At 41.4% G+C, this 26,499-nt stretch overlaps 1 protein-coding gene across 10 annotated transcripts in view; it reads right to left on the bottom strand.

Annotated features, from left to right (window-relative positions):
- farp2 (FERM, RhoGEF and pleckstrin domain protein 2) overlaps positions 1–26,499 on the bottom strand; it is a 360,413-nt gene that overhangs the window by 36,328 nt on the left and 297,586 nt on the right. For 9 of the 10 annotated variants that reach the window (XR_012370688.1, XR_012370689.1, XR_008646476.2 and 6 more), the window contains exons 15-21: positions 15,730–15,819; positions 13,523–13,656; positions 13,260–13,341; positions 10,264–10,501; positions 10,011–10,141; positions 3,015–3,083; positions 2,842–2,931 (exon numbers count right to left, since the gene is read on the bottom strand). Coding sequence is in view for 6 of the 10 variants with exons in the window: in XM_055213942.2 (XP_055069917.2) it covers positions 2,842–2,931; positions 3,015–3,083; positions 10,011–10,141; positions 10,264–10,501; positions 13,260–13,341; positions 13,523–13,656; positions 15,730–15,819 (834 nt within the window). In the remaining 4 variants the exon portion in view is untranslated. The remainder of the gene's footprint in view (positions 1–2,841; positions 2,932–3,014; positions 3,084–10,010; positions 10,142–10,263; positions 10,502–13,259; positions 13,342–13,522; positions 13,657–15,729; positions 15,820–26,499) is intronic. The other variant, XM_055213947.2, reaches the window with a different exon arrangement.

Genomic DNA, 26,499 nt, shown 5'->3' with positions numbered 1-26,499 from the left:
TACTACATACTATATAGTACGCGAAAAGCAGTAGGCGAGGCGAGTAGTATGTCCGAATACATAGTATTCGAAAAACAGTATGCGAAAAGTACCCGGATGACCTACTACTTCCGGTTAGATTTTGCAGTGTGCATACGATGGACGCTTCACTATCCCATGATGCCCAGGACGAGGAGTTATCCAACGAAGAAGAAGAGGCACGCGGCTGTTTTCGCGCTGAAATGACATGACGTAATGACGACGTATGTCACGTGATGTAGCAACATGCCGGATGTAGTACGTCCGAATCTCATTCATACTACCAGGACTCATACAGTACTATACAGTACCTACTGTTTTAATGCCAAGTAAGTAGGTACTTCATCTAATTCAGTACCTACTATACAGTATGCGGTTTCGGACGCAGCCAGGGACCTCATGTGGCGCCACCACTGATCTAAATAAATGACTGAATTGCGCATGACGTCACAACTGTGAAGCCACCGCGCCGCCATGTTGGTATACCCAAACATTCTATTAAATCAATGGACGCGATCAGATTTTAATGATAAAACATCACTTTACCAGTCTTCGTTTTTATATTTGAAGTTACACTGTACATTATTACAACACAAACGTCCTAAGCATGTACATAGTTATTTACTGAAAGTTGTACATTTTAGTTTTTAATCAGTTATTATACATTCATCTTCATTACAGTATCAGATCACCAGACAGACCGCAGCAAATTTTGTATTAATGACAAACGTGCTCATTCTGAAATCTAAATAAATAATCATACTTTGCATGCAATAATTTGCTGGTTTTATGTTATCTAAACTTACAAGTTACCTCAACTTATTTAGAGAAATAACGCTGACCGTGTAGCTGAATGTCAAAAAAACTTTATTTATACCCGTGTCATTAACAGAACGCAACAGACACACTCACCTAAACGTTTTCTTTATAAATCCATTTTCCTGCCCGATTAAAGCATAAACATTGCAAATAACACCAGAATTAACAGTTAATTTACGTACACATATCCTAAAAATAATCTTGCGTGACTGATACGCTGTAAAGCGGGTGAATTTAAAACATGATTTTGAATGGAAGTCAATGACGCCGTCTGCCAGTTGGGTATACCAAGATGGCGGCCCGAACTCTGCGCTGGCTTCACCTCACGCTGTTAGGTTAAGCGTTCTATGCGCAATCCAGTCATTTATATAGATCAGTGGGCGCCACGCAGGGCAATCGTATGAAATCAAAGTACTGCGAGAGCGAATCAAATGCATATGGAGAAGTCTGGTCTCGCGGTACTTTGATGTCAAACGCTGAATGGCTTGCATTGAGCCACCGTAGCGGGACATCTGCGTACTGCGTATGTCATAAACTGTAGAGAAAAGTTAGCGTCTTATCTGAGAGAAGAGATAAGGCGCAAACATATGGATGCATATCACATTTGCTTCTGTCAATGGACCCTTTGTTAAACATGTGATGATGCAATCAAAACAAAAGTGATGCGCGATTGCAGGAGGGCCATCCCGCACCTCAAAGGCAAGCACAAAGGTTTTATATACTCTGATGCTACTTTATCAGCTAACCTGAGCTGGTTGATATAACTTACTAAGCCAAAATAATCCAGCGATGTCCTGTACTTATTGCCTGAGTAACTTAAGTACAGTATAAGATTGATAATAAGTGTACAATTTCACTGTCCTCACATTTAATCAAGTATGCTGTATGTATTTACTGTAAAGAGGGATGCATGACTGAAGAAATTTAGTGCACTTAATGTGAGATAGTGGTGTTACGTCTACTACATGTGTTTTCAATTAATCTTTCAAATAAACAACTTCACGTTTTTAATATGCAAATTTCTGTTACTGTATATTAACTGTAACAACCTACTGGACTCTAATACTGGAATTTTTGATATATTTAGATAACTTTTTTAGGATTGGCCTATGTAAGAATATTTGGTAACAACAGTTAGGCTATATATTTGTTAGCATGGCACTAGACTAAAATTATATGGGTTTAAATTTAATTTAATGTAGACTAAAATCTCATGGCATTTAGTTGAATAAAATTAGACTAAAACCAAATGAATTCAGATGACAAAAATAACTAAAACTAAATTAAATGTTAGTCAAAAGACTATGACTATGTTTAATCTGTGTTTGTTCTGCCAGGTCAAAATTTTGAGGTGTTTGATTTCTTTTCTATATTAGGAATTAAAACCTCAGAAATAAACTTTCTTGGTTTTCACTGACCTACAATGTCTTTTTGTGTTGAGGACTAGTGCATCTTTGAGCCAACATTCAGTATGAGTAAAAATACTTAAGTACTTTTAAATTGGGTTACTTTAATACTTTTACTCAAGTTGTTTTTAAATTGGTGACTTGTAGTGGAGTAATTTTTACAGTAAGGAATCTGTACTTTTACTCAAGTATGGCTTTCAGCTACTCTTTACACCTCTGGTTTTAACCAAAGCATCTCTTTTGGTTAGGGAGAGAAGAGCAACAGGTTATTTGCATCGAAAGGTACACACACCAATATTTAAAAAAGGGGCATTTTATACATGCTATAATAAATGATCTGTGGGATATTTTGAGCAGAGACTTATATTACATATTGAAAAAAATGGGCATAATATGTGCCCTTCAATGAAATAGTAAGGAGTTTACCAAACATACTTTGCAGAGTGCTAAGTCATTTTAAACATCACCTTTGCCTCACTCATACTCACAATCATGGGCATAATATGTGCCCTTCAATGGAATAGTAAGCAGTTTACCAAACATACTTTGCAGAGTGCTAAGTCACTTTAAACATCACCTTTGCCTCACTCATACTCACAATCATGCCATGCAGAGGAAGCTGTCCATGAACTTTGAACTGATTGGTTGCTGTCACCCCTTTGCTTGTGTAAAGCAGCATGTCTGAAAACTTAAATAAAAATGGATGTTTGTAGGCATAGGCAGAAGTTAAAGACTGCCAAAACAAAAAACTGAGTAAAAGATAAATCTTACAAGAAAAAACATCCTCTGCTGTAGACCCTTCTTGGTGAGTTTGTAGAGACAACCTTCCCTGATGAATTCCTAGACAGTAGGGGAAAAACACTGTAAATCAAAGACTTTGTGTTCTTAATGCATTATAATACACTGAAAATTAATTCAAATAGTGTCCAGACAGCATATCAATATCAATTGAAAAAAAAGGAAAATTGTACAGTTATCAAATTTGACCTGGTTTACATTATAAGTAGCTCATATTAAGCTCATTTAATTCATATAAATAGTAGCTCAAACACAAACTATAGATATTAACAACACACTGCAGTGGTATTGATATAAGTGGGGAAAGCGCAGGAAGTCCCGCATCTCAGTACAAAGAGCCATTTGCTATTCGTTAAAGACAGGAATGTTTCTTTGCGGGAGCTTTGTACACAATTTTTTATGTATTTGCCAAACATTACAAATGAAGAGTAGCTGAAGGGCTGTCGCGGTGAAGGAATTTCTGTTTTGCATGTATGTAGTTTAACCCGCCTTTATTTAATGAAATTATTATTTAAATTAGCGAAGTGCACTGAGGTAGAACGCAAGGTGCTATATGTCTTTCCCCTTATGAGAAACAGATTAACACAAGCTATACTACAGCTAAATATATATATTGTACTTGTTAAGTACAAATTTACAGTGCCTCAGTCACAGTCGAGTTGGCAGATGATCATCATGTTTATAATATTTTACGCAGATATTGTTGATGAAAAACTTTTCTTGCAAATCTAAATGCCCAGGTAAAAGTCAAGTGTTCAGTCAGTAAACTCCTTGGTGTTGACCGTGGCACAGGTGCCGCAACCTCTTTAATTTTTTGATCACTGCGCAAAGAGACTTATATTACTCTACTGATTTCAGAAATACACATTTATACATTATTTAAAATGTTAAAGTGTCGTTTTTTTGGGTGTCCACTCCCAATAAAAACAGAATGTTGTGCTTTTTGCAAAATTAAGAAAATAAACATTATGCAGGTTCTGTTCTCTCCCCCTCAGTGAAGTCATTTCAGAAAAGCGTCAAAAATTAACTGTAACTGGACGCAAAAGATAAATGTCTACATAATGCTTGGAATGTCTACTTTTAAATGATATAATAATATGAAATAATATTCTCATTCGGTGTAAACTGTATAAGAAAAAGAAGAGGTACCGTTTTTCCTGTTACTTCGTTACCTGAAATAAGCTGAGATAGTCACACACTGTGCTATTGACAAGTACAAGTATGACAAGTATGAATTGATGAGTTTGAGGACAAGTCTTGGTTTGACGTGAAGTCTCGCACCATTTTGGTTTTACCATTATCTGAGGCTTATGCATTGCGATACTACCAAAGCACCATTATGGTACAGTGTGCAACCCTAGTGATACTGGCTAAAAACCCTGACCACTACACTACTACCATCCATCAATCATAACCAACCAAAACGTCTCGGTTACGTATGTAACCCTCGTTCCCTTTCAGTCGGTCACTACGACGTCACGTCGTGACCGACGAATTGGGAACCGCTTCGTGGGTGACCTATCTACTTCGAGAACTATCAGAAACGCCAATGAACTTGGGATGCAGGTATTTGCATAATGCCGGCGCCGCCCCGCCAGGTGCGTATATAAGGCGCAGGTGCACAATACCAAATCAGCTATATTATTGCTGATAAGCCGAGCAACAGTGCCCGGCCTGAAAACAGCAATGGAACAGCAATATGTGGCGACGGGACGTGACGTCTCCGTTCCCTTGCTTCAGGGAACGAGGGTTACATACGTAACCGAGACGTTCCCTTTCAGTCGGTCACTACGACGTCACGTAATTGGGATTGGGAATCCCTACCAAAACGCCACTGCAGCTGAACCCTTCCAGTGCCTGCAAAAGCCCTCCGCCCTCCACATAAAGGGGCGGAACCTAAGGCGAAATGCAGAAGGCCGGTCACTACCTGTTCCTTAACCCACGATAGTGAAGCAGCGAACTGGGGAAGCGTCTAAACTGAGCGGAGCTAGAACACTGCGGAAGCCATCCCCTAAGAGGGTAAAATGGATGACATAAATATATGAAACAACCGAGGGTTGCTCAAAGAAGTCTCTGAACAATACATGGTATGTTGAGAGATGCAGAGCAGGCTCTGCTAAGGAAAAACGTGGAGGATTGAAACCCCACGGACTATACACACAAATGAACCCCACGTAGGGGACAAATGTGGACGCCTAGCCTACACAGGTTTACAGAAAATACATCAGTGATAGGTTGACAGCGGATGCTCCGCAACACCAGCTATCAGGGCGGTGGAGGAGAGGCAAAAACAGTTTTTGAGATGTTTTTGCCCCGATGGCCTTCCATATTGGTGCAAATGTACAGCACCAAAATAGAGGCTCCAAGCCGACACACGAGCCGACCCTCGGCATTCTTAACTAATTAGTAGAAAGAACCCGAGTGGAAACCGGTTCGACATGAACACTATAGAATCTTGTGAACGTATTAGGTGTCGCCCAGCCTGCAGCTCTACAAATATCTGTTAGCGAGGAACCGCGAGCCAGTGCCCAAGATGATGCCACACTGCGTGTAGAGTGAGCACGTAAATTAAATGGACAAGGCACATTCTGCTTTTGATATGCAAGGGCTATAGTATCCACAATCAAATGGGACATCCTCAGCTTGGTGACAGCTTTTCCTTTCTGCTGACCACCGTAACAAACAAAGAGCTGATCCTAAAACTTTGCGTCCTGTCTATATACACACGTAGTGCACGAACAGGGCATAACAAAGCCATGGCTGGGTCTGCCTCCTCCAAAGGCAGCGCTTGCAGGTTTACCACTTGATTATGAAAGGAGTGGTGGGAACTTTGGGCACAAAGCCAGGCCGGGGTCTCAGTGTTACGCTGGATGCAGCCGGCCCGAATTGAAGGCACGAATCATCGACCGAAAATGCATGAATATCCCCTATCCTCTTAACAGAAGCCAAAGCAAGGAGAGTTAATGTTTTCATAGTAAGAAATTTAACACTCACACTATGCAGAGGCTTGAATGGGGCTTCCTGGAGTGATTTCAGCACTAAGGACAGGTCCCAAGGAGGAATAGAGGGAGGACGCGAAGGATTCAGTCTTCGAGCGCCTCTGAGAAATCTTATGACCAGGTCGTGCTGACCCACTGTCCTACCGTTTACGGGTGAATGGTGAGCTGATATCGCAGCGATATCGACTTATAGTGGATGGTGACAGCCTATTCTCCAAACGACGCTGGAGATGCAAAAGCACAACACTAATCGGGCATTCTCGGGGGTTTTCACTTTGGGAAGAACACCAGTCGACAAACAGGTTCCATTTAAGCGCGTAAGCCTGTCTCGTAGACGGGGCTCGCGCAGCAGCAATAGTGTTAGATACCTCTTGCGGTAAATCACTCACATCCTCCGTGCCCCGTCCAGAGACCACACATGGAGGTTCCACAGGACGGGGCGCGGGTGCCATAATGTGCCCTCTTGTTGAGAAAGAAGGTCCTTACTCAGGGGAATCTTCCAGGGAGGGGCTGTCGCGAGGAGAGAGAGTTCTGGAAACCAACTCCTGGTTGTCCAATACGGTGCCACCAACAGCACGCTCTCCTCGTCCTCCCGGATTTTGCATAGGGTTTGCGCAATGAGGCTCACCGGAGGGAACGCGTATTTGCGCATGTTTCGCGGCCAGCTGTGTGCCAATGCATCCACACCGAGCGAGTCGTCGGCTAGTGAATAGAACAGGCGACAATGGATCGTCTCTGGGGAAGCAAACAGATCTATCCGCGCTTTGCCGAAACGTCTCCAAATCTGCTGAACCGCAATGGGGTGGAGCCGCCATTCGCCGGGACGCGCAGCCCGAGAGAGCGCATCCGCCTCTACATTGAGCGTGCCCGGGATGTAAATGGCACGAAGAGACCTCAAATTCTTCTGACTCCAAGTGAGGAGGTGACGGGCGAGAATGCGCACACCTTTCTCTCTCAGGGGTTTTAAAGCCCCCTCCACTACTTTGGTGAATACGCGGGGTGACAGAGAGAGCCCGAATGGGAGGACTTTGTACTGGTATGCTCGCCCCTCGAACGCAAAGCGGAGAAACGGCCTGTGCCGGGGGAGAATCGATACGTGGAAGTACGCGTCCTTCAGGTCGATAGATGCGAACCAATCGTTTGGACGAATGCATGGAAATATGCGTTTGGGCGTCAGCATTTTGAACGGCATTCTGTGAAGTGCACGGTTCAGTGAACGCAGGTCCAGGATCGGTCGCAAACCGCCGCTTTTCTTGGGTACAATAAAGTAAGGGCTGTAAAACCCCGACCTCATCTCGGCTGGAGGGACCGGCTCTATCGCGTCCTTCGACAATAAGACAGCGATCTCCGCACGGAGGACGTGCGCATCGGCAGCTCTCACCGCAGTGAAGCGAACGCCGGAGAATTTGGGGGGACGCCGGGCAAATTGGATCGCATAGCCGAGACGAATCGTGCGTAAAAGCCAACGCGACGGGCTGGGAAGCTGTTCCCACGCCCCCAGATACCGTGCGAGGGGGACTAAAGGCACGATCGGTGTACCCGTGGCGGGCGCAACGGAGGTGATCGCCGGTGTGTGCGTAATGGCCGCACCGACAGCAGTGTTGTGTGTGATAACACTCACCTGAGTCCGTTGCTGGGTGGGGCGAGTAAGGGAGGCTCTGCTGAAGACACCTCACACCACTCGATGCACCCTCTGGCAAAGGAGGAGGAAGACGATGGGTTATGAGCCCGTAGCTGTCTCCTACCACCTGAGAAGTTGGAGAGCGCGGTGGGGTTATGAGCCCGTGCGTCGCTCTCGTTCTCCTCTGATGAGTCGGAGAACGAGGGGGGGTTATGAGCCCGCTCGTGTCTCTGGCGCTCATCTGAAGACCTAGAGATGGAAGTGGAATTCGCTCTTTTTGTGAAATTGTGGGTGCCGACTGAAAAGTTGGCGGAACAGAAAATTGAAACAAAAGATTCCCCAACCGGCCCTCCTCCGGTGGGGGGAGTGGTGCCTTCACCATCTCCCGAAGAGCGATCCCCTCCATCTCTAGGTCGCCCGTCTCAGGGCCGCTTCGATCTCCTCTTTCCACCCTTCGAAGCGGGCTGAGCGGGCGGGGCGGGCTGCTGACGACCGGTTCCTCGCTTCTCAGAAGAGCCCCGGGGAGGAACGGAGGCGGCCGCCGCAGGACGCCCTTGGGGAGGAGCAGGCTGAGGCGCCGACGTGGACGGGGCAGGCGCAGGATGCTTCCGACGTGGCATGATCTGAGCGATGGCCTCAGTCTGCTTCTTGGCCGCGGAGAATTGCTGGGCAAACTCCTCGACCGTCTCGCCGAACAGGCCGGTCTGGGAAACCGGAGCATTCAGGAGCCGGGTCTTATCGCCATCCTTCATGTCCGCCAGACACAGCCAGAGATGGCGTTCCTGGACAACCAGGGTAGACATCGCACGCCCGACGGCGCGTGCGGTGACCTTGGTCGCACGAAGCGCCAGATCCGTAGCCGCACGCAGTTCGGAGAACTCCGCCGAGTCGTGACCTCCCGCGTGCAGGTCCCTCAGAGCCTTAGCCTGGTGAACCTGCAGCAATGCCATGGCATGCAGGGCAGAGGCTGCCTCCCCACAAGCCTTGTAAGCAGCACCGGTCAGCGCCGATGAGTGCTTACAGGCCCGTGAGGGGAGAGTAGGCTGGTCCCGCCAGGAGGAAGCGACACCGGCCGGACACAACTGCATCGCGACCGGGCGCTCCACTGACGGGATACCAGTGTACCCCTTGGCATCTCCACCCTCGAGAGAGGTGAGGGGTGAAGGCTGATACGGCCGGTTCCGGGCGGAAAACGGGGTTTTCCCCGACCGCGTCAGCTCTTCATGCACCTCGGGGAAGGAAGGCACCGGGGGCGAGGACTGAGAAGCCCTGGCACCCCCGAAGAACCAATCATCGAGGCGGGACGGTTCAGGTGGGGGAGGTTTAGTCCACTCCAAGCCGACCGCCTCTGCCGCCCGAGCGAGCATGGCTGCCATCTCGGGGTCGAACGCAGAACCCGCAACCTGGCCCGAAGGCGGGAGCGGATCCGGATCGACGTCCGAGGCTGACAACCCCCCCTCCGACGTTATGGTGGACATCGCGTCAGGTGGAGGCTCGACAGAGCGCGAGGACACCGTAGAACACGGGCCGCTCGTCTCCATCGGGACCTCCGCTGGCAACGGATCAGGGCGCTGGGAGCTGCTGGACGAACCAGCAGACCGACCCAGCACCGTTATATGGAGATCATCCTTCGCAAGTCTGGTAACTGCGCCCTTAGCGCAAATCCGCCATAGTCATGCCCTCGCAGACGGAGCATGAACTATCACGCAACGCTGCCTCTGCGTGCTGGAGCCCCAGACACGAAAGACAACGCTTGTGGCCATCCTGGGGGGGCGATGAACACACCGCATCCAGAAACGGAGCACGGACGGAAATCCATCTTTAAAAAGACGACCCCGACCGTGACACGAATGAGTGGCTGTCTTTAAAAAGACACAAAGCTCAAACGTGCTGCTCTTTTAGGGAAATCACTCTTTGTGCAAGCTGGTGAAACACACAGGGAGAGGCAACGCACTCACTCGAACTCAAGTCCTAAATTAAAGAGACAGAGAGAGAGAGAAAGGGTGGAGAAAAAACACTGCGAGCCTCCGCTGAGGTGTCTTTGCCCAACCAACTTCAGCAAGCTGAGATCTTATTTTCTTCCCTTCACAGAACAGGATCTACGAAGATCAGTTAGAAAGCTTCTCGAGAGCAGATGTCTGCCGGCTTCGAAAGCAATAAAGCTGATTTGGTATTATGCACCTGCGCCTTATATACGCACCTGGCGGGGTTCATTGGCGTTTCTGATAGTTCTCGAAGTAGATAGGTCACCCACGAAGCGGTTCCCAATTCGTCGGTCACGACGTGACGTCGTAGTGACCGACTGAAAGGGAACTGACTTCATCTGTAAGCAAGGTAAGAAGAACTTACTCTTCCTGGAGCTGTAAGGTTCTCAATTCCTATCAGATCCCTCTGAAGTTCTGTCAGCTTCTGGAAGTTCTCCAGTCGAATCAGACTGCTCTGTAGCTGAGTTGCAATTTTTGCAACCTCCTTAAGGGCCTCTGCAGACAATCACAGTCAATGGAACACATGCAAGTTAATTGGCATCTTTAAGGAAAGTTCATTCTCTAATCACTTCACGTTTAGTTAGGAGCAGCTAAACCTTGTTTTTGAAACAGCTCACCTTTGCAGTTGTCGTAGTCTGCGTGCTGGGGAGCATAATGCTTACACAGGCGTTCCAATATAAGTTTGTAGTGCATGAGTCTCTGGATGGGCTTCAAGAGGAAGGTGTTCAAAGGCAGGTAGCAAACTTTCTGCAGCTCAAACTCTTTATACACAGTCTCTAGTTTCTTCACGCGCTTCGTTGCCTTCTCAAGCTCGGTTAACACCTCATCATGCTTTTGCAAATAGCCTGTGAACTCCTGAGGATATGAAGGTAACAATGCCACATCATTAATGGGGCTTTCAAAACATAATAATACAAAAACTCTAATTAATGAGGACATGTCATGAAAATCTGACTTTTTTTAATGTTTAAAGGTGCAGTGTGTAATTTTTTTTGAAGGATCTCTTGACAGAAATGCAAAATCATATACAAAACTATATTATCAGGGCTGTATCAGACCTTTTAAAATGAACCGTTATGTTTTTATAACCTTAGAATGAGACATTTTTATCTACATACACTGAGGGTCCCCTTACATGGAAGTCGCCATTTTGTGCCACCATGTTTCTACGGAAGGCCTTAAAGGATTAGTCCATTTTCTTAAAAGAAAAATCCAGATAATTTACTCACCACCATGTCATCCAAAATGTTGATGTCTTTCTTTGTTCAGTCGAGAATAAATTATGTTTTTTGAAGAAAACATTGCAGAATTTTTCTAATTTTAATGGACTTTAATAGAACCCAACATTTAATACTTAACTCAACACTTAACAGTTTTTTTCAACTGAGTTTCAAAGGACTATAAACAATCCCAAACGAGGCATTAGGGTCTTATCTAGCGAAACGATTGTCATTTTTGACAATAAAAATAACAAATATACACTTTTAAAGCACAACTTCTTTCATTTTGAATGACATGGTGGTGAGTAAATTATCTGGATTTTTCTTTTAAGAAAATGGAATATTCCTTTAACGGACAAACTTTTTTTACTAAGGTGTCTCCAACAATGACATGTTTGTCCGGTGGCGGCTACTGTAGCATCTCTATGCGTTTCAAAAGTGAGGGGCAGGGACGGATTGGCAATCTGTGCGTTCTGGAAAAGTCCAGAACGGCCGTTCAACGGAGGGTGTTAAAGCAACACTATGTAGTTTCCATGTAAAAATGACCTACAGCTCCCCCATGTGGTTGAAAAGCGCAACAGTGCCTGGTATCAGACACTCTTCTGCAGGCAGGGGGAGGTACTGGGCTGTGTGCTCTACCCTCCACTGCCACTTTCAGAGTGTGCTTGTAGCAGCTAGGAGGCTGCTCAGGTTGCAGCAACAGTACAATATGTCCAGTTAAAAGTTGTTCTATTACTGAAATAATTTTAGAGACATTATTTAAAGGTAAAAAACTACATGGTGTTGCTTTAACTTCACATCAGCAAGAGGTCCTGTAAGTGCCAGTAGTAGCAGGACACGTGACATTATAATATAATATACACAATATAAAAATAAATAAAACTCGCATGAAAATTAGCGTAATGCGCAACTACTGTTAGAGAGGCACATGATATGAGTGAGTGTGTGCGTGCGTGCGTGCGGTGCGCGCGCGAGAGAGAGAGAGGCGCGGGCGCGATTGAACAGTGGAAACGTAAAAACAATACTCCGACATCATTCAAACTGCAAAGTGTTTGCTGTTTATATTTGTGTACAGTCGCAATAAAACAAAACATTGTGCTTTTGTCAAACTGTAAACTCTTGTCAAAATGTAACCTATAACTGCCATCTAACCAAAGTCTCTCTTGCACGCACGCACATACACACACACACACACCAAGGCAAAAAATATTTATACAACCCCATTTAAAAACAGTCTGTGGGTGTCATCTTTTTGGACAACCATCATTTTCATTTCTTTCATAGACTTTATTGTATATGAGAGGTTGTAGTGAGCTCACATTTTCTGCTAGAATGAAGACTAAGGTATTGAATTAAACTGGAAAATATTAGGCATGCATTGCTACCACTCTAAACGTGCTAATATACAAGAAAGGGGGCTAAATAATTGAACAAATATTAGTTTAACCAAAAAATCCTAGCTTGCACTTTCTGTCTGTCTTCCATCATTTCCTTGTCTTTCATATTTGTGTTTAGTATTGTGGAATTGGCAAAGACCTGGTGGTTGTTTGTGAAAGCTTTACAGACAAAATTAATAGGGTCTCGCCATTTTCATTTTCACAGCCTTATTATACATTCAATGACATTGACATTGACAAAATATTAAATAACCTTGTCTGTTAGTCTGACAGTGTTGTGCATAGTATCAGGACATCCTTGTGTCTGTTGCACATGGCTAGGGACAAATGGCCGGATGATGGGCCTATTTGGGAGATTGTACAGGGCTGTTTTTTAGCCCCAGTCCGTCCCTGGCGAGGGGTGAGCAGTGGACTGAGCTGTTGGTTGCAATTTGCAACCTCACCACTAGATGCCACTAAAATTTACACACTGCACCTTTAAGTGTTATAATTGGGTCCCTCAGTGCTTCTATCAACCTAGAGAATCTGAAAAAGATCAACCTAGTAACTTAGTTTTGGTAAACCATTCTCTCTGCAAGCATGTGGAAAAAATAGGTCATTAAAATGTGGCTCCCCTTGTGATGTCAAATGGGGACCTTATTATAATAATACCGCCCCTTAATCTGAGAGAGAGAGAGAGAGAGAGAGAGAGAGAGAGAGAGAGAGAGAGAGAGACTTAATTTCAACAAACCACCATCTTTGAGATTATTGTTTGCATTTCAGCAGCTCATTTGCATTTGAAAGGAAACCAAAACATTTTTAATCACACCTACAAAGTGGCAATTGTACTATGTTATAATAAATTATCTGTGTTTTTTTTAGCTAAAACTTCACATACGCACTCTGGGGACCCCAAAGATTTATTTTACATTTAAAAGGTCTTGTGAAATTCCCCTTTAAATTCAAACACATTAGATTTTTTGACCTGTGCTATTTTTGTTCAATGAACGACCTCACCTTCAGGGCACACATGTTACGTAGCATTACATCTCCAATTCGCTGACAATCTCCTTTTACGTGAGCATTGGATCTTCCCTCCCTGCAAACAGGTAAAAACCATCAAAGGTTAAGACAACTAACTATCCAGTCCAAAACCATTGCTATAACAGCCACTGTAACAAAAATTACTTATTCCCCCTTTAATAAATCTTTAAAGAAACAGTTAAACCAAGAATTTGGAATTTTAATACTGAAGCATGTTAAATAAGAGGGGTTAATACCATAGAGCAAGCCTTTGTTCGATTTCTTTGAGGAAGCCTCTGTGAAACTCATAGATGGGGTCGATGTTGGAGAACAGGAGGGTCATGAGACCCTCAGGCATTGCATTTTCTTTAATCACTGCACTGCGGAACCACTGAAGAAACAAACACACATCTGAGTGAGATTAACCACACCACCAGCTCAAAAACATCATAAGATATCATCTAACACAGTGGTTGTCAACTCCGTTCCTGGAGGCCCACTGCTCTGCACATTTTGTATGTCTCTGTTTACGTGCTGTGTTGTTTTGTCGGTTCTCTGTGTTTTTTGCTCTCTATCCCTTTTCTCCGCTATCTGTCTTCCCAGATCCCTGCCATTGGACACCTTTCCTGTCAATCTTAATTATCCTGTCCAGGGCCGGAGTGTGACTCATTTTCAGCCCTGGAGTTCTCATGTTTGTAAATATCTTCACCAAGCAATCGCAGTATGACATAAACTTGCATTTGTAGTCCACAAAGGTAATAAATCTAAGAAATGTTCATATATTCTTAGATGTTTACATCGGCTTCATGGAAGAGAACGATCCGCGATTGTTGTTTCCACTAAAATATTCACACTGCGCTGTACACCAGTGTTAAAACTCCATAGAATGTGTGAGCTCGCTTTTAGTTTTAGTTTCAGTCTCTCCGTATACGAACAAACAATCCACTCGCTCTGTGTCCGTCTGACAAAACAATCCACTCGCTCTGTGTCCATCCGACAAAACAATCCACGTAGCCTACTCCATTTTCTGATTAAATATCTTCCTTTAATCCTGTGTATCATTTAAATCCAACAGAAAACAAACAATATATGACCAAAGAGCGCAGTCCCTGCGGCAAGCTTCACAAGCTGTGTTCCAATTCAAGGGCTGCACCCTACTAAGCATGCGATAAAAGGTGAGCACTCGGCCTTTCAAGGCGCTCAGAAGGTCGCGAAGAGAACTGAAATGAGACGGTCTAACCTTCGGAGGACCCATAATTTGCCTCATCTGCTGCACGCGCATCGCGCCTGTCAGCAGGACACAGCGGAGACGTTTCTAACTTATTAAAATAAATATGAAATCAGAAAAATTATAATTTATTTTAGAAAATATGACATGTTGACACAATTGTCTCCAAATTTTAAAGAGACACTACACAATTTTAACACATTATATATTTTTGTAAACATGCAGAATATTTGTCTAAATGGTCTAAATGATATACATAAATAAACTAAGTTAAGTTACATATTAAGATAATTTCTAACAAAAATATTCAAAGGTTGAATCTAAAGCAAAATAGGCTCCTACAGTATGTGATATATTAGAGTCTTACGTGTAAAATAGCCCATCCATATCATTTTACTGTTTGACTGTTCAGTACTGTTCATATTTACATTTAAAAAGCAGACATAAAGTAACTTAAAAGTTACTTTTCTAAGTAACTAATTACTTTTGATATACAGTAACTGGTAGAGTAATTCAGCTACTTTTAAAAGAAGTAACTAGTAACTGTAACTAATTACTAATTTTCAGTAACTTGCCCAACACTGGTCACGTGACATACATTGTGCAACATGTAGGGTTATTATTATTGTATTAAACACACTATGTTAGGAGTGTGTGACACCCTCTGTACGTTTTGTGTTTGGGTATGTAGTAAAGGTTACTTAGGGCGTCGTGTGACGCTGAAGATTCTCATTACCTTTCCTTTGTAGCTTAGGGTAGAGGGTTAAATTCTAACTAGTGCGATTTTGCTTTTTTCGTTGTTTTGGCACCGCTCGTCTCCCTTTCCCCTTTTGTGTCTTTGTTACTTGTTAATGTAAATATTCTAAATATTAATCATCACCTTTTCACTTGTCACTACATTGAACACGTGTGTGTGTGTGTGTGTGTATATAAATAAATCAAAGAGTTTAGTTCATAGGGATCTCTACTAATGAGCTGATGATTTGAATCAGGTGTGTTGAATACGGGAGACATACAAAATGTGCAAAGCAGTGGGCCTCCAGGAATAACGTTGAGAACCAGTGATCTAACAGACACATTACACACATCAAAACAACACACAGTTTCGTCTTTTGATCAGCTCAACATATGCACTGTACTGACAGGAGGCACAGCACTCTGCTCCACTCACACACATTCAGCGAATTGAACACTTTTTATTCATGAGAAGTGATGAGTACAGAGGACCCCGCTCACCACTGTGATGACCTCTAGATCCTTCAGGTATGTCCGCTCTGTCATCAGAATCTCTTTAGCGATGAAGTAGGCTTTATCTGTAGGATATCGCTGTAAGGAAAAGCATGCTTTAAATGACCCATTATTATAAGTGTCATTACATAAAAGTTGAGCATGTAATGTAAAAAAAACCTACTGTAAAACACTACAGATGTATCAATTATTATATATATCATTAAATTTGCACCATCCACACTATTCTTGACGTAAATGCTGGCGCCGCCATCTTTGAGCTCATATGGGTAAAACTTCCAGTGAGCCACTACAGCTAATGGTATAGCGAGCGATAGAAGACTGCCATTTTGAGTAGCATTTTAATGCTTATTATGAAATCCAGCAAGACTGGCATAACTTGTGCAGTTAGGGGTTGCCATAATAGCTGATACAAATGCAGTAAATCTCTACAAAACATTTTTTTTAACTATATTACATGCACAAGAACTGAATGTGTATAGTGGCGCACATCTATTAACTGTATCCACACCTTAGACGGTAAAAAAGAGATCCACACATCCATTCAGTAAAACATTTTATAGAAACTGACAGAGAACAATAAATACAATAATTATTCAAAAACAACTAATATTGTGCTGATAAAAATATGCTGATTTAGCTGGTTTATTTATTCTGCTACTATATATTATTACAAAAATGAGATTACAGTACAGAATATATAGCCTATGACATAAACTGCATATTAGTTAATGTTTATAATAGTTCATGATGTGTTTGCGCGTAACGTTACTTTTGTTATGTTTTAAATGATTTTAAAATAAGCAAATAATTTCATAATAATTTTCATGGCTTATCTACTGCATAATAATTTTTTCATAAAATGAAAACAATACTGAAAATATTTAGGCTAATACTAGTTTAATATGTTTATTATGGTTTGTTTAAATAACTTACAATGTGTTGAATGAGAAGCATAAGTTACTGCTGCTGTCGGATCGCGTGAACCTTGATGTGTCGCCATAAAAATTCAAACAAGGTGATTAAAAATTGCAGTTTAAAAAAAAAACTCACACCAGAGGGACAGTTGTGACATTTTAAACCATCACCTGAAAAGGTTAAAAACAAGAAGTCTCTGTATATTCCATGTTTTAAACACTTGACTGACTGTCCCACTCCCACTGTATGTCTCTGTGCTTTTATATTTGCACATTGACCCGTCACCCCCGAGAAACAACATGAAACGATTGAATATATCTTCATGTGATGTATCATGATACTTCTTAATTTCATCCTCATACTAGCTCATACATGAAATTATGACCGTAATCATCATAAAAAGCGTCGGCTTCAGTGACAGTACGCGCCGGAAGTCGCGCACACAATTCGCGCAAAGCGTCATGGGGCGTAGGAATAGTGTGGATAAGTCTTAAAGCCAAACAAATGATGTGAAGGAACAGGCATGGTGTGTACACCAAAGTTTATAAAAAAGGGATATTCTGCAAATAAATTAAATTAATTAATTAAAATGATCCAATGCATATAAAAACAAGATTAACAACTTCATTATGCAAGTCATGCACTCCATGCAACCCAAATGTTATCTCCAATTCTTTTTTACATCACACTTGGTAATTCAATCCAAAAATGCATGTCAAATGGAAAAAAGTTTTATCCACTGCAATGAAATTTAGGGGGCATGTACAACAAAACATTTAAACGCAGCTGAAAACGTCAGTCGGGTGTCAACTGTAGGTGCTTGCCAGTGCTTTGGTTGCTATGATACTTATGATGCTTTTTATTATTTGACTGGTTTTCCTCTTACCTATCAGGGTACCTATCAGGGAGGCAACAATTTGTTGTATACCAGAAGCACAAGTCATCCACCAGATCTATCTGTTCCGGTGTACCTCAAGGCTCTGTTTTGGGCCCTTTTCTCTTCACCATTTACATGTTACCAATTGGACAAATTATCAAAAAATATGGGTTTAACTTTCACTGCTATGCTGATGACATTCAGATTTATTTCAGCATACCTCCCACGTCAGTGTTTCCACCACCTGCATTAACAACCTGCATCAAGGAACTCAAGCATTTGCTTGCAGGAAATTTCCTTAAATTTAACTCTGAAAAAACTGAAATGATACTGATTGGCTCTAAATAAGTTGTCTCTAGGTTCTCCGGTCGGCAGATAGATTTGGATGGTGACCTAATAATACCTTCTACGACTGTTCGCAATCTTGGTGTTCTCATTTATTCTATTTCTCATTTAATGACCACATTAGTAAAGTGGTAAAGACAGCTTTTTTTCACCTACGTAATATATCTCACATTCGACCCTCACTTAGTCAGCAGGATTCAGAAACATTAATACATGCCTTTGTCACATCCCAACTAGATTATTGTAACTCACTACTTTTCTGCGAAAAATACAATTACAATACGTTTAAAACTCTGTTGCTCGTCTGATTACACATACTAGAAAGTATGAACATATCACTCCAATCCTACATTATCTTCATTGGCTTCCCGTCTCCCTCCGTATAAACTTTAAGGTACTAATTCTGACCTACAAAGCTCTCCATAGCCATGGCCCTACATATTTATCCAACTTACTCCAGCCTTATGCTCCAGTTCACTGCTTACGCTCTTCTAGTGCAGGACTGTTAGTCACTCCAAAGATCAATTTAGTGACTATGGGAGCAAGAGCTTTTTGTGTTGCGGCTCCTAGGTTGTGGAACTCCCTTCCTCAAGATATTTGTCAAGCAACCACCCTTCTCTCCTTCAAAAATCTCCTTAAAACACATTATTTCTCTGAATATTATTCCTCTGCTTATAGTTTATAATACTTTTTTTTTCTCCCTCTGTCCTTTACATTATTCTTGTAAGTGACTGCTAATATTGTTGACTTTCATGTTTGTATATGATTATCCTGTACTATCCTTGTAAAGCGACCTTGGGTGTTGAAAGGCGCTATATAAATAAAAATTATTATTATTATTATTATTACTTCTGTGCCGTTATCAGTTGTTGTACAATTTGGCAGTTGACTGTTGTGGTATTTGTCCCTCCTTCACTGTTATTGGACGGTCGAGTAAAAAGTGACATTAGCTACGTTTACATGCTTTTGCCTCAATCGGAAGGAAATCATTCTGATTGTTAAATCCATCATAGCGTTTACATGAACCCCTAATAATGTGATCGAATTGGTGTGCGTGTTTATATGAGACAAATTTTAAATCTGATTTGATCATTTGACATGCCCACATTGCACAAATATAGTTTTGCGCTGTTTCAAGTCTTACCTAGTGACCTCCAGTAATTTGTAATAAGTGCGAAGGTTGTCTGTGATCTTAATCCTGTAATCCTTAATCCTTCGCAAATTACCTACTATATTTCTCCAAACACAGAGGTCCTGTGATAATATTAGTCCAGTGTGAATTGGCATCTCTGTAATTTGGCGGGTCGTATGATTTTCATGGCTTTTCAGACACATCCCTCCGCTTTATGGCTTTCCTTGTGAACTTGAGGGCTTTATTATTATATTTCAGATTTTAAACGTCTAATTAGTCTCTCCTCGTCCAAGTTTGATGATTAATATTAAAAATGTGCAGAACTGTCATTATTTGAGATCTCTAAGTTTAGGCGGAGCTAGGACTGTCCTGGTGAAGGAATTTCCCTTGCGGTGATTCTGCATGGCTCACTAGCGCGGTATAACTAACCCTTTATTTATTAGAATAAAATTATTATTTAAATCCATAACAAAGAGGTGCAATGAGGTAGAACAGAGGGTGCTACATGTCTTTCCCATATGGAGAAAAAGATTAACACAAGCTATAGGCTACTACAGCTAAAAATATATAAAAAAATTGAAGAACATTGCTTGTTAAGTGCAAATTTACAGAGCATCAATCAATACAGAACACAGCAGTGTCTTAAAAAAATAAATGTAGCCTACATGTACAAAACAAATGCAATAGGATATAAGGCAATACATATTAATATAAGACATTTTCAATAATAAATTAGTAGATAAATTAACGTGTCTATAAAGTATGAAAATGAATGAATCATTATTTAGGAGATCATTTTTAGTCATTTAGATTTTTCATCATTTCAGAACAAGCTTAACTGCTGTCCATAACAACTTACATTATATCTTGTGTGTTCCTTGGTGGAAACTATGTAGAAATACAAACCGAATTCCGGAAAAGTTGGGACGTTTTTTAAATTTGAATAAAATGATAACTAAAGGAAATTCAAATCACATAAGCCAATATTTTATTCACAATAGAACATAGATAACAATTACACTTTACACTTTTATCCACTTAATTACCTCATTTAAAATGTAATGCTTGCTAAGGGTCTCAAAAAAGTTGGCACAGGGGCAACAAATGGCTAAAAAAAGTCTGTAACATGATTAGCTATAAAAGGTATGTCTTAGAGAAGCAGAATCTCTCAGAAGTAAAGATGGGCAGAGGCTATCCAATCTGTGAAAGACTGCGTAAAAAGATTGTGGAATACTTTAAAAACAATGTTCTTCAACGTCAAATTGCAAAGGCTTTGCAAATCTCATCATCTACAGTGCATAACACTCAATGTGGCACTTCCGGTGTGAGAACGCTTGTGCTGCCGCTTCACGCTGGTTACTCGTCGGTTTGTTTTGTTTTGTTTTGTTTGTTTGTCGGCTGATTCGTTTCTGGACATTTTCCTACTGGATATAATTTCTTTTTTTGGATATGCTTCTACTGCGAGTCAACATAAATGGACTATTTTCTGGACTGTTTTCACTCAATAAGAACTGTTTGACTGACCTGTTGTTTTTGGGATCCTGTCACGCTGATCGGCTGTGAGCCCTCTCCATTCCTTTGCATATCCTTGCGACATCTGATACCGTGAGTATTTACTCTCTTTATCAATTTGTTGTGTCATTCCTCGGTATGTTCGGGTAGCCATCCCGTCCGTGGTTTGTGTGGATTGTAGAGTTGATACGATTCTGGCTAACGTCAGTTAGGGTCCCACCGGATTTTGGTCATGTCGACACGTATTAATATACATGTTTTGCTCATTGGTCTTTTTCTGTTGTTTCTGGCTGACGTCAATAAAGTAACGTTAAAGTCACCAGAGATGGCTCTGCAATTTTCTTCTGCCCAACTCAGAACCTTAAAAAGTTCTACACGCTTGCCTTCAGATACTTATAAATGATGTGAGCTGCTTGGAATTTTACGCCAACCTCGTTACATACACCGTTCACGAAAGAAACTTTGGACGTATCACTGCTCGTCTTCAAATAATATTCCGGTTATCTGTTCCAACACCTGCGCAACTAGAAAACTACAACAGGAAACTGTATGATCAACTTCGAAAATCTGAGATCAGTATGCATCGATTCCGCCCTTGGACGTGCCAAAATTTCGTCATCAGAAATGCGATGTGCACTACTGAACACTCGCTCTTTAACGGATAAAGCATTGGTGCTAAATGACATTATCACTGACACAAATCTGGACATACTATTTTTGACAGAAACCTGGCAGGTGCCAAATGACCCTTTTAACTTAAACCTCTTAACTCCACCTGGGTCCACATATTTCTCCCAACCTCGGCTTCATCGTAGAGGTGGGGGGCTGGCTGTAGTTTGTCGTGAAAATGTGAAAATATCTAGGATTGAGTTTCATGACGTTGTATCTTTTGAATATCTTGCATTGAAAATGACTGGCATAACTTCTGTGGCTATAATCTTAATCTATAGACCTCCAAAATTCAATTCAGACTTTTTCTCTGAGATTAGTGAGTTACTTACTCTTGTCTGTGCTAGTTATTCTTCTGTGATTTTTCTTGGTGATTTTAATATACATGAACACACTGTGCATTGTAATGAACTGATGTCTGTTTTGGATTGTTTCAGTCTAACTCAACATGTAACTTTTCCTACTCACGCCAAGGGTCATATACTAGATCTTATATGTACATATGGCTTAAGTAATATTCTTGTTAGTGGTACTGATTTTGCATTTTCAGACCACAAACTTCTAAATTTCAGTTTTAGTTTTCCTACAACCACATTGCCTATAAAAAAATGCTCTCTTCTGTGGTTCCATCTGTTATTTCTGATTCAATAAGGTCTTCTACTTTCTCAGACTGTTTATTATCCAACTGTCCATCAGAAATTTGCAGTATTTATAATAATTCAATTTCCCAAATATTTGACAAATATGCTCCTGTTAAACCAGACTGGTTCCATCTACACATGTTTCACCCTGGTTCACCCCGGAACTTCGAGCAATGAAAGCTATGGACTGTACAGAAAAGACTGTGCAGGAAAACTGGACTCATTGTGCACTCATTGGCTTTGAAAGAACATTTGCTTAAGTACCGTACAGCCCTTAATGCTGCAAGATCCTCATACTTTTCTTACACTATCAAAAATTCTATGTGCAGACCCAAATCTCTGTTTGCTATGGTCAACAAGCTCACTAACCCTCCACAACATGTTATTTCTGGCTCTGAGACGATTGCGAATAATTTTTCTCATTTCTTTTCAGACAAGGTGAAGTCAATCATTGACTCTATTTCAAAAGACACCTCCTATACAACTGACTCAAATGCACACTTGATGTCGATTGACGCAGTTCCCTCTACAAACTCTCTCACTGCTTTTACTCTAACCACTTCTGCTGCCATAAGTGATCTAATTGTGAAGTCTAATTCTACATCCTGCCAGCTAGACCCAATACCCACTGTTTTGCTTAAGAAGTGTGTTCCTGAGGTTGAGCCTTTTATAACACATATAATAAACTGTAGTTTAATATCGGCCATCGTTCCAGCAGAATTAAAAATGGCTGCAGTGACCCCGATTCTCAAAAAACCAGGCTTGACCATCTAAACATGAACAACTACAGGCCAATCTCAAATTTACCCTTCTTAAGCAAAATTCTGGAAAAAGTTGTGGCTTCACAGTTAAGATCTTATTTAAGCGAAAATGGCCTTTTTGAACCTTTTCAGTCAGGTTTTCGCACTTCACATAGCACAGAAACAGCCCTTCTTCGTGTGACTAATAATATTCTTATGTCCATGGATTCAGGGTTAGTAAATATTCTTATTCTTCTCGATCTAAGCTCTGCTTTTGATACCGACTGTCATGAAATACTTATCACCCGCCTTTCTAATATTGGTATCACTGGTTCAGCTCTTTCATGGCTCATTTCCTATATCAGCGACAGAAAATACTATATCACTATACAAGGGCATAAATCTGCCATTGCTCCAGTCTCACATGGTGTTCCTCAAGGATCAGTTTTAGGTCCACTTTTGTTTATCATTTATATCTCTCCACTTGGTGACATCATACGCATGCATGGACTCCAGTTTCATTACTATGCTGATGACATCCAAATCTATCTTACCACCAGCTCTGATAGGCTATCCTTGCCTGACTCACTCACAGCATGTATCAGGGACATAAAGCACTGGATGTCCTTGAATTTTCTCAAAATCAATAACAACAAAACTGAAATATTGGTGATTGACACAACTACATTGGTCAAAAGAATGGACCTGTCCATTGAAATTGATGGGGTTCATGTTAAGCCTTCTTCAACCTTCCGTAATCTTGGTGTCTTATTTGACTCCACTCTATCTTTTGCCTCTCATATTTCTTCTGTTGTTAAAAACTCATTTTTTCATCTCCGCAACATTGCCCGTCTTCGACCTTCTCTCACTTTAGGTGACGCTTAAATTTTAACCCATGCATTGATCACATCACGTCTGGACTATTGCAATGCACTGTTTCTTGGTCTGCCTAAAAAACTCATAGCGAGGTTACTGTATGTTCAAAACTCTGCAGCAAGAGTTATCACCTCCACCAGGCGTTCTGCTCACATTACACCACTACTGCATGAACTTCACTGGCTACCTGTGGTGTCACGCATTCACTTTAATATATTGCTTCTCACATTTAAGGCATTACATGGTCTTGCACCTCCATACCTGTCTGACCTTCTCTGCCCCTATTCTCCTGCCCGGCCCCTCAGATCATCTGAGCTTGGTCTATTGTCCATTCCCCGGTTTCGTCAGTCCACCGTAGCTGGTAGGTCCTTTAGTGTTAATGCACCCAAACTATGGAATTCCCTACCCCTTTCACTTCGTACAATACCAACTTTGTCTACCTTTAAGGCCCAACTTAAAATGTATCTCTTCAGTAGTTATTATGGATAATGTTGTTGAATCTGATCTAATGTATTTGTATTGTATAGGTGGAGGTGTTAATGTACTGTATTATACTATGTGAAGCGGCCTTGAGCCATGGAAAGGCACTATATAAATAAAATTTCTTCTTCATCTTCTTCTTCTATAACATCATCAAAAGATTCAGAGAAACTGGAGAAATCTCTGTGTGTAAGGGACAAGGCCGGAGACCTTTATTGAACGGCCAAGGTCTTCGGGCCCTCAGACGACACTGTATCACTCATCGGCATGATTGTATCAATGACATTACTAAATGGGCCCAGGAATACTTCCAGAAACCACTGTCGATAAACACAATCCGCTGTACCATCAGCAGATGCCAACTAAAGCTCTATCATGCAAAAAGGAAGCCATATGTGAACATGGTCCAGAAGCGCCGTCGTGTCCTGTTGGCCAAGGCTCATTTAAAATGGACTATTTCAAAGTGGAATAGTGTTCTATGGTCAGACGAGTCCAAATTTGACATTCTTGTTGGAAATCACGGACGCCGTGTCCTCCGGGCTAAAGAGGAGGGAGACCTTCCAGCATGTTATCAGTGTTCAGTTCAAAAGCCAGCATCTCTGATGGTATGGGGGTGCATAAGTGCATACAGTATGGGCAGCTTGCATGTTTTGGAAGGCTGTGTGAATGCTGAAAGGTATATAAAGGTTTTAGAGCAACATATGCTGCCCTCCAAACGACGTCTATTTCAGGGAAGGCCTTGTATATTTCAGCAGGACAATGCAAAACCACATACTGCAGCAATTACAACAGCATGGCGTGTCGTAGAAGAGTCCGGGTGCTGAACTGGCCTGCCTGCTTTCACCTATAGAGAACATTTGGTGCATCATTAAATGAAAAATACGTCAAAGACCACCACAAACTCTTCAGCAGCTGGAAATCTATATAAGGCAAGAATGGGACCAAATTCCAACACCAAAACTCCAGCAACTCATAGCCTCAATGCCCAGATGTCTTCAAACTGTTTTGAAAAGAAAAGGAGATGCTACACCATGGTAAACATGTCCTGTCCCAACTATTTTGAGACCTGTAGCAGAAATCAAATTTGAAATTAGCTCATTTTGTGCATACAATTGTAAAATTTCTCAGTTTAAACATTTGCTGTTTTCTATGTTCTATTGTGAATAAAATATTGGCTCATGTGATTTGAAAGTCTTTTAGTTATCCTTTTATTAAAGTTTAAAAAACATCCCAACTTCACAGGAATTCGGGTTGTACATAAAAGTAAAAAAGTACAGAACAAAAACAAAAAAGCCATTAATACTGCAGCCTCTCTGTAGAGGATTTGCCGAAACTGTTGAGTCGGTAGACGATCATCATGTTTATGTTTCACGCAGATTTTGTTGATGAAAAAGTTGCATATCTATGCCCAGAAGAGTGTCAAGTGTTCAGTCAGTTAATAATGTAAGCATCTGTGTTACATTGGCTGCTGCTCCCTCATCCACAGAGCGGACGCTGTTAATACACAAAGAAAAAACCTATAAAGGTTTTTATTTAAAGCGGTTTTAATGCTGGTAAGCAATCAGTAATATTATGGCGCTTTGTATTTGTGCTGATCACTTAGATTAGATGCAGTTTTAAAGATTAAAATTGCTTTAGAGGCAGACAACACTAATTATGTCATCTCAGTTTCACTTTTTTCAAACATTCACTGTGATTTAACGAAATATGAATAGCCTATTATTACATTTTCAACTTAATTTTACAAAAAAACAAATTACTCTCTCAACTCTTGACAAATTAGTTGGCCTTTATTATACATGAAAATTTATATGATACAGTATTGTTCAAAATAATAGCAGTACAATGTGACTAACCAGAATAATCAAGGTTTTTAGTATATTTTTTTATTGCTACGTGGCAAACAAGTTACCAGTAGGTTCAGTAGATTCTCAGAAAACAAATGAGACCCAGCATTCATGATATGCACGCTCTTAAGGCTGTGCAATTGGGCAATTAGTTGAATTAGTTGAAAGGGGTGTGTTCAAAAAAATAGCAGTGTGGCATTTAATCACTGAGGTCATCAATTTTGTGAAGAAACAGGTGTGAATCAGGTGGCCCCTATTTAAAGCAACACTATGTAGTTTCCATGTAAAAATGACTTACAGCTCCCCCATGTGGTTGAAAAGCGCAACAGTGCCTGGTATCAGACACTCTTCTGCAGGCAGGGGGCGGGGCTGTGTGCTCTACCCTCCACCGCCACTTTCAGAGTGTGCTTGTAGCAGCTAGGAGGCTGCTCAGGTCGCAGCAACAGTACAATTTGTCCAGTTAAAAGTTGTTCTATCACTGAAATAATTTTAGAGACATTATTTAAAGGTAAAAAACCTACATAGTGTTGCTTTAAGGATGAAGCCAACACTTGTTGAACATGCATTTGAAAGCTGAGGAAAATGGGTCGTTCAAGACATTGTTCAGAAGAACAGCGTATTTTGATTAAAAAGTTGATTGGAGAGGGGAAAACCTATAAAGAGGTGCAAAAAATGATAGGCTGTTCAGCTAAAATGATCTCCAATGCTTTAAAATGGAGAG

The sequence above is a fragment of the Misgurnus anguillicaudatus genome, chromosome 8, assembly GCF_027580225.2.
Source record: "Misgurnus anguillicaudatus chromosome 8, ASM2758022v2, whole genome shotgun sequence".
Lineage (NCBI taxonomy): Eukaryota > Metazoa > Chordata > Actinopteri > Cypriniformes > Cobitidae > Misgurnus > Misgurnus anguillicaudatus.
This window is presented reverse-complemented; position numbering and strand designations above follow the sequence as displayed.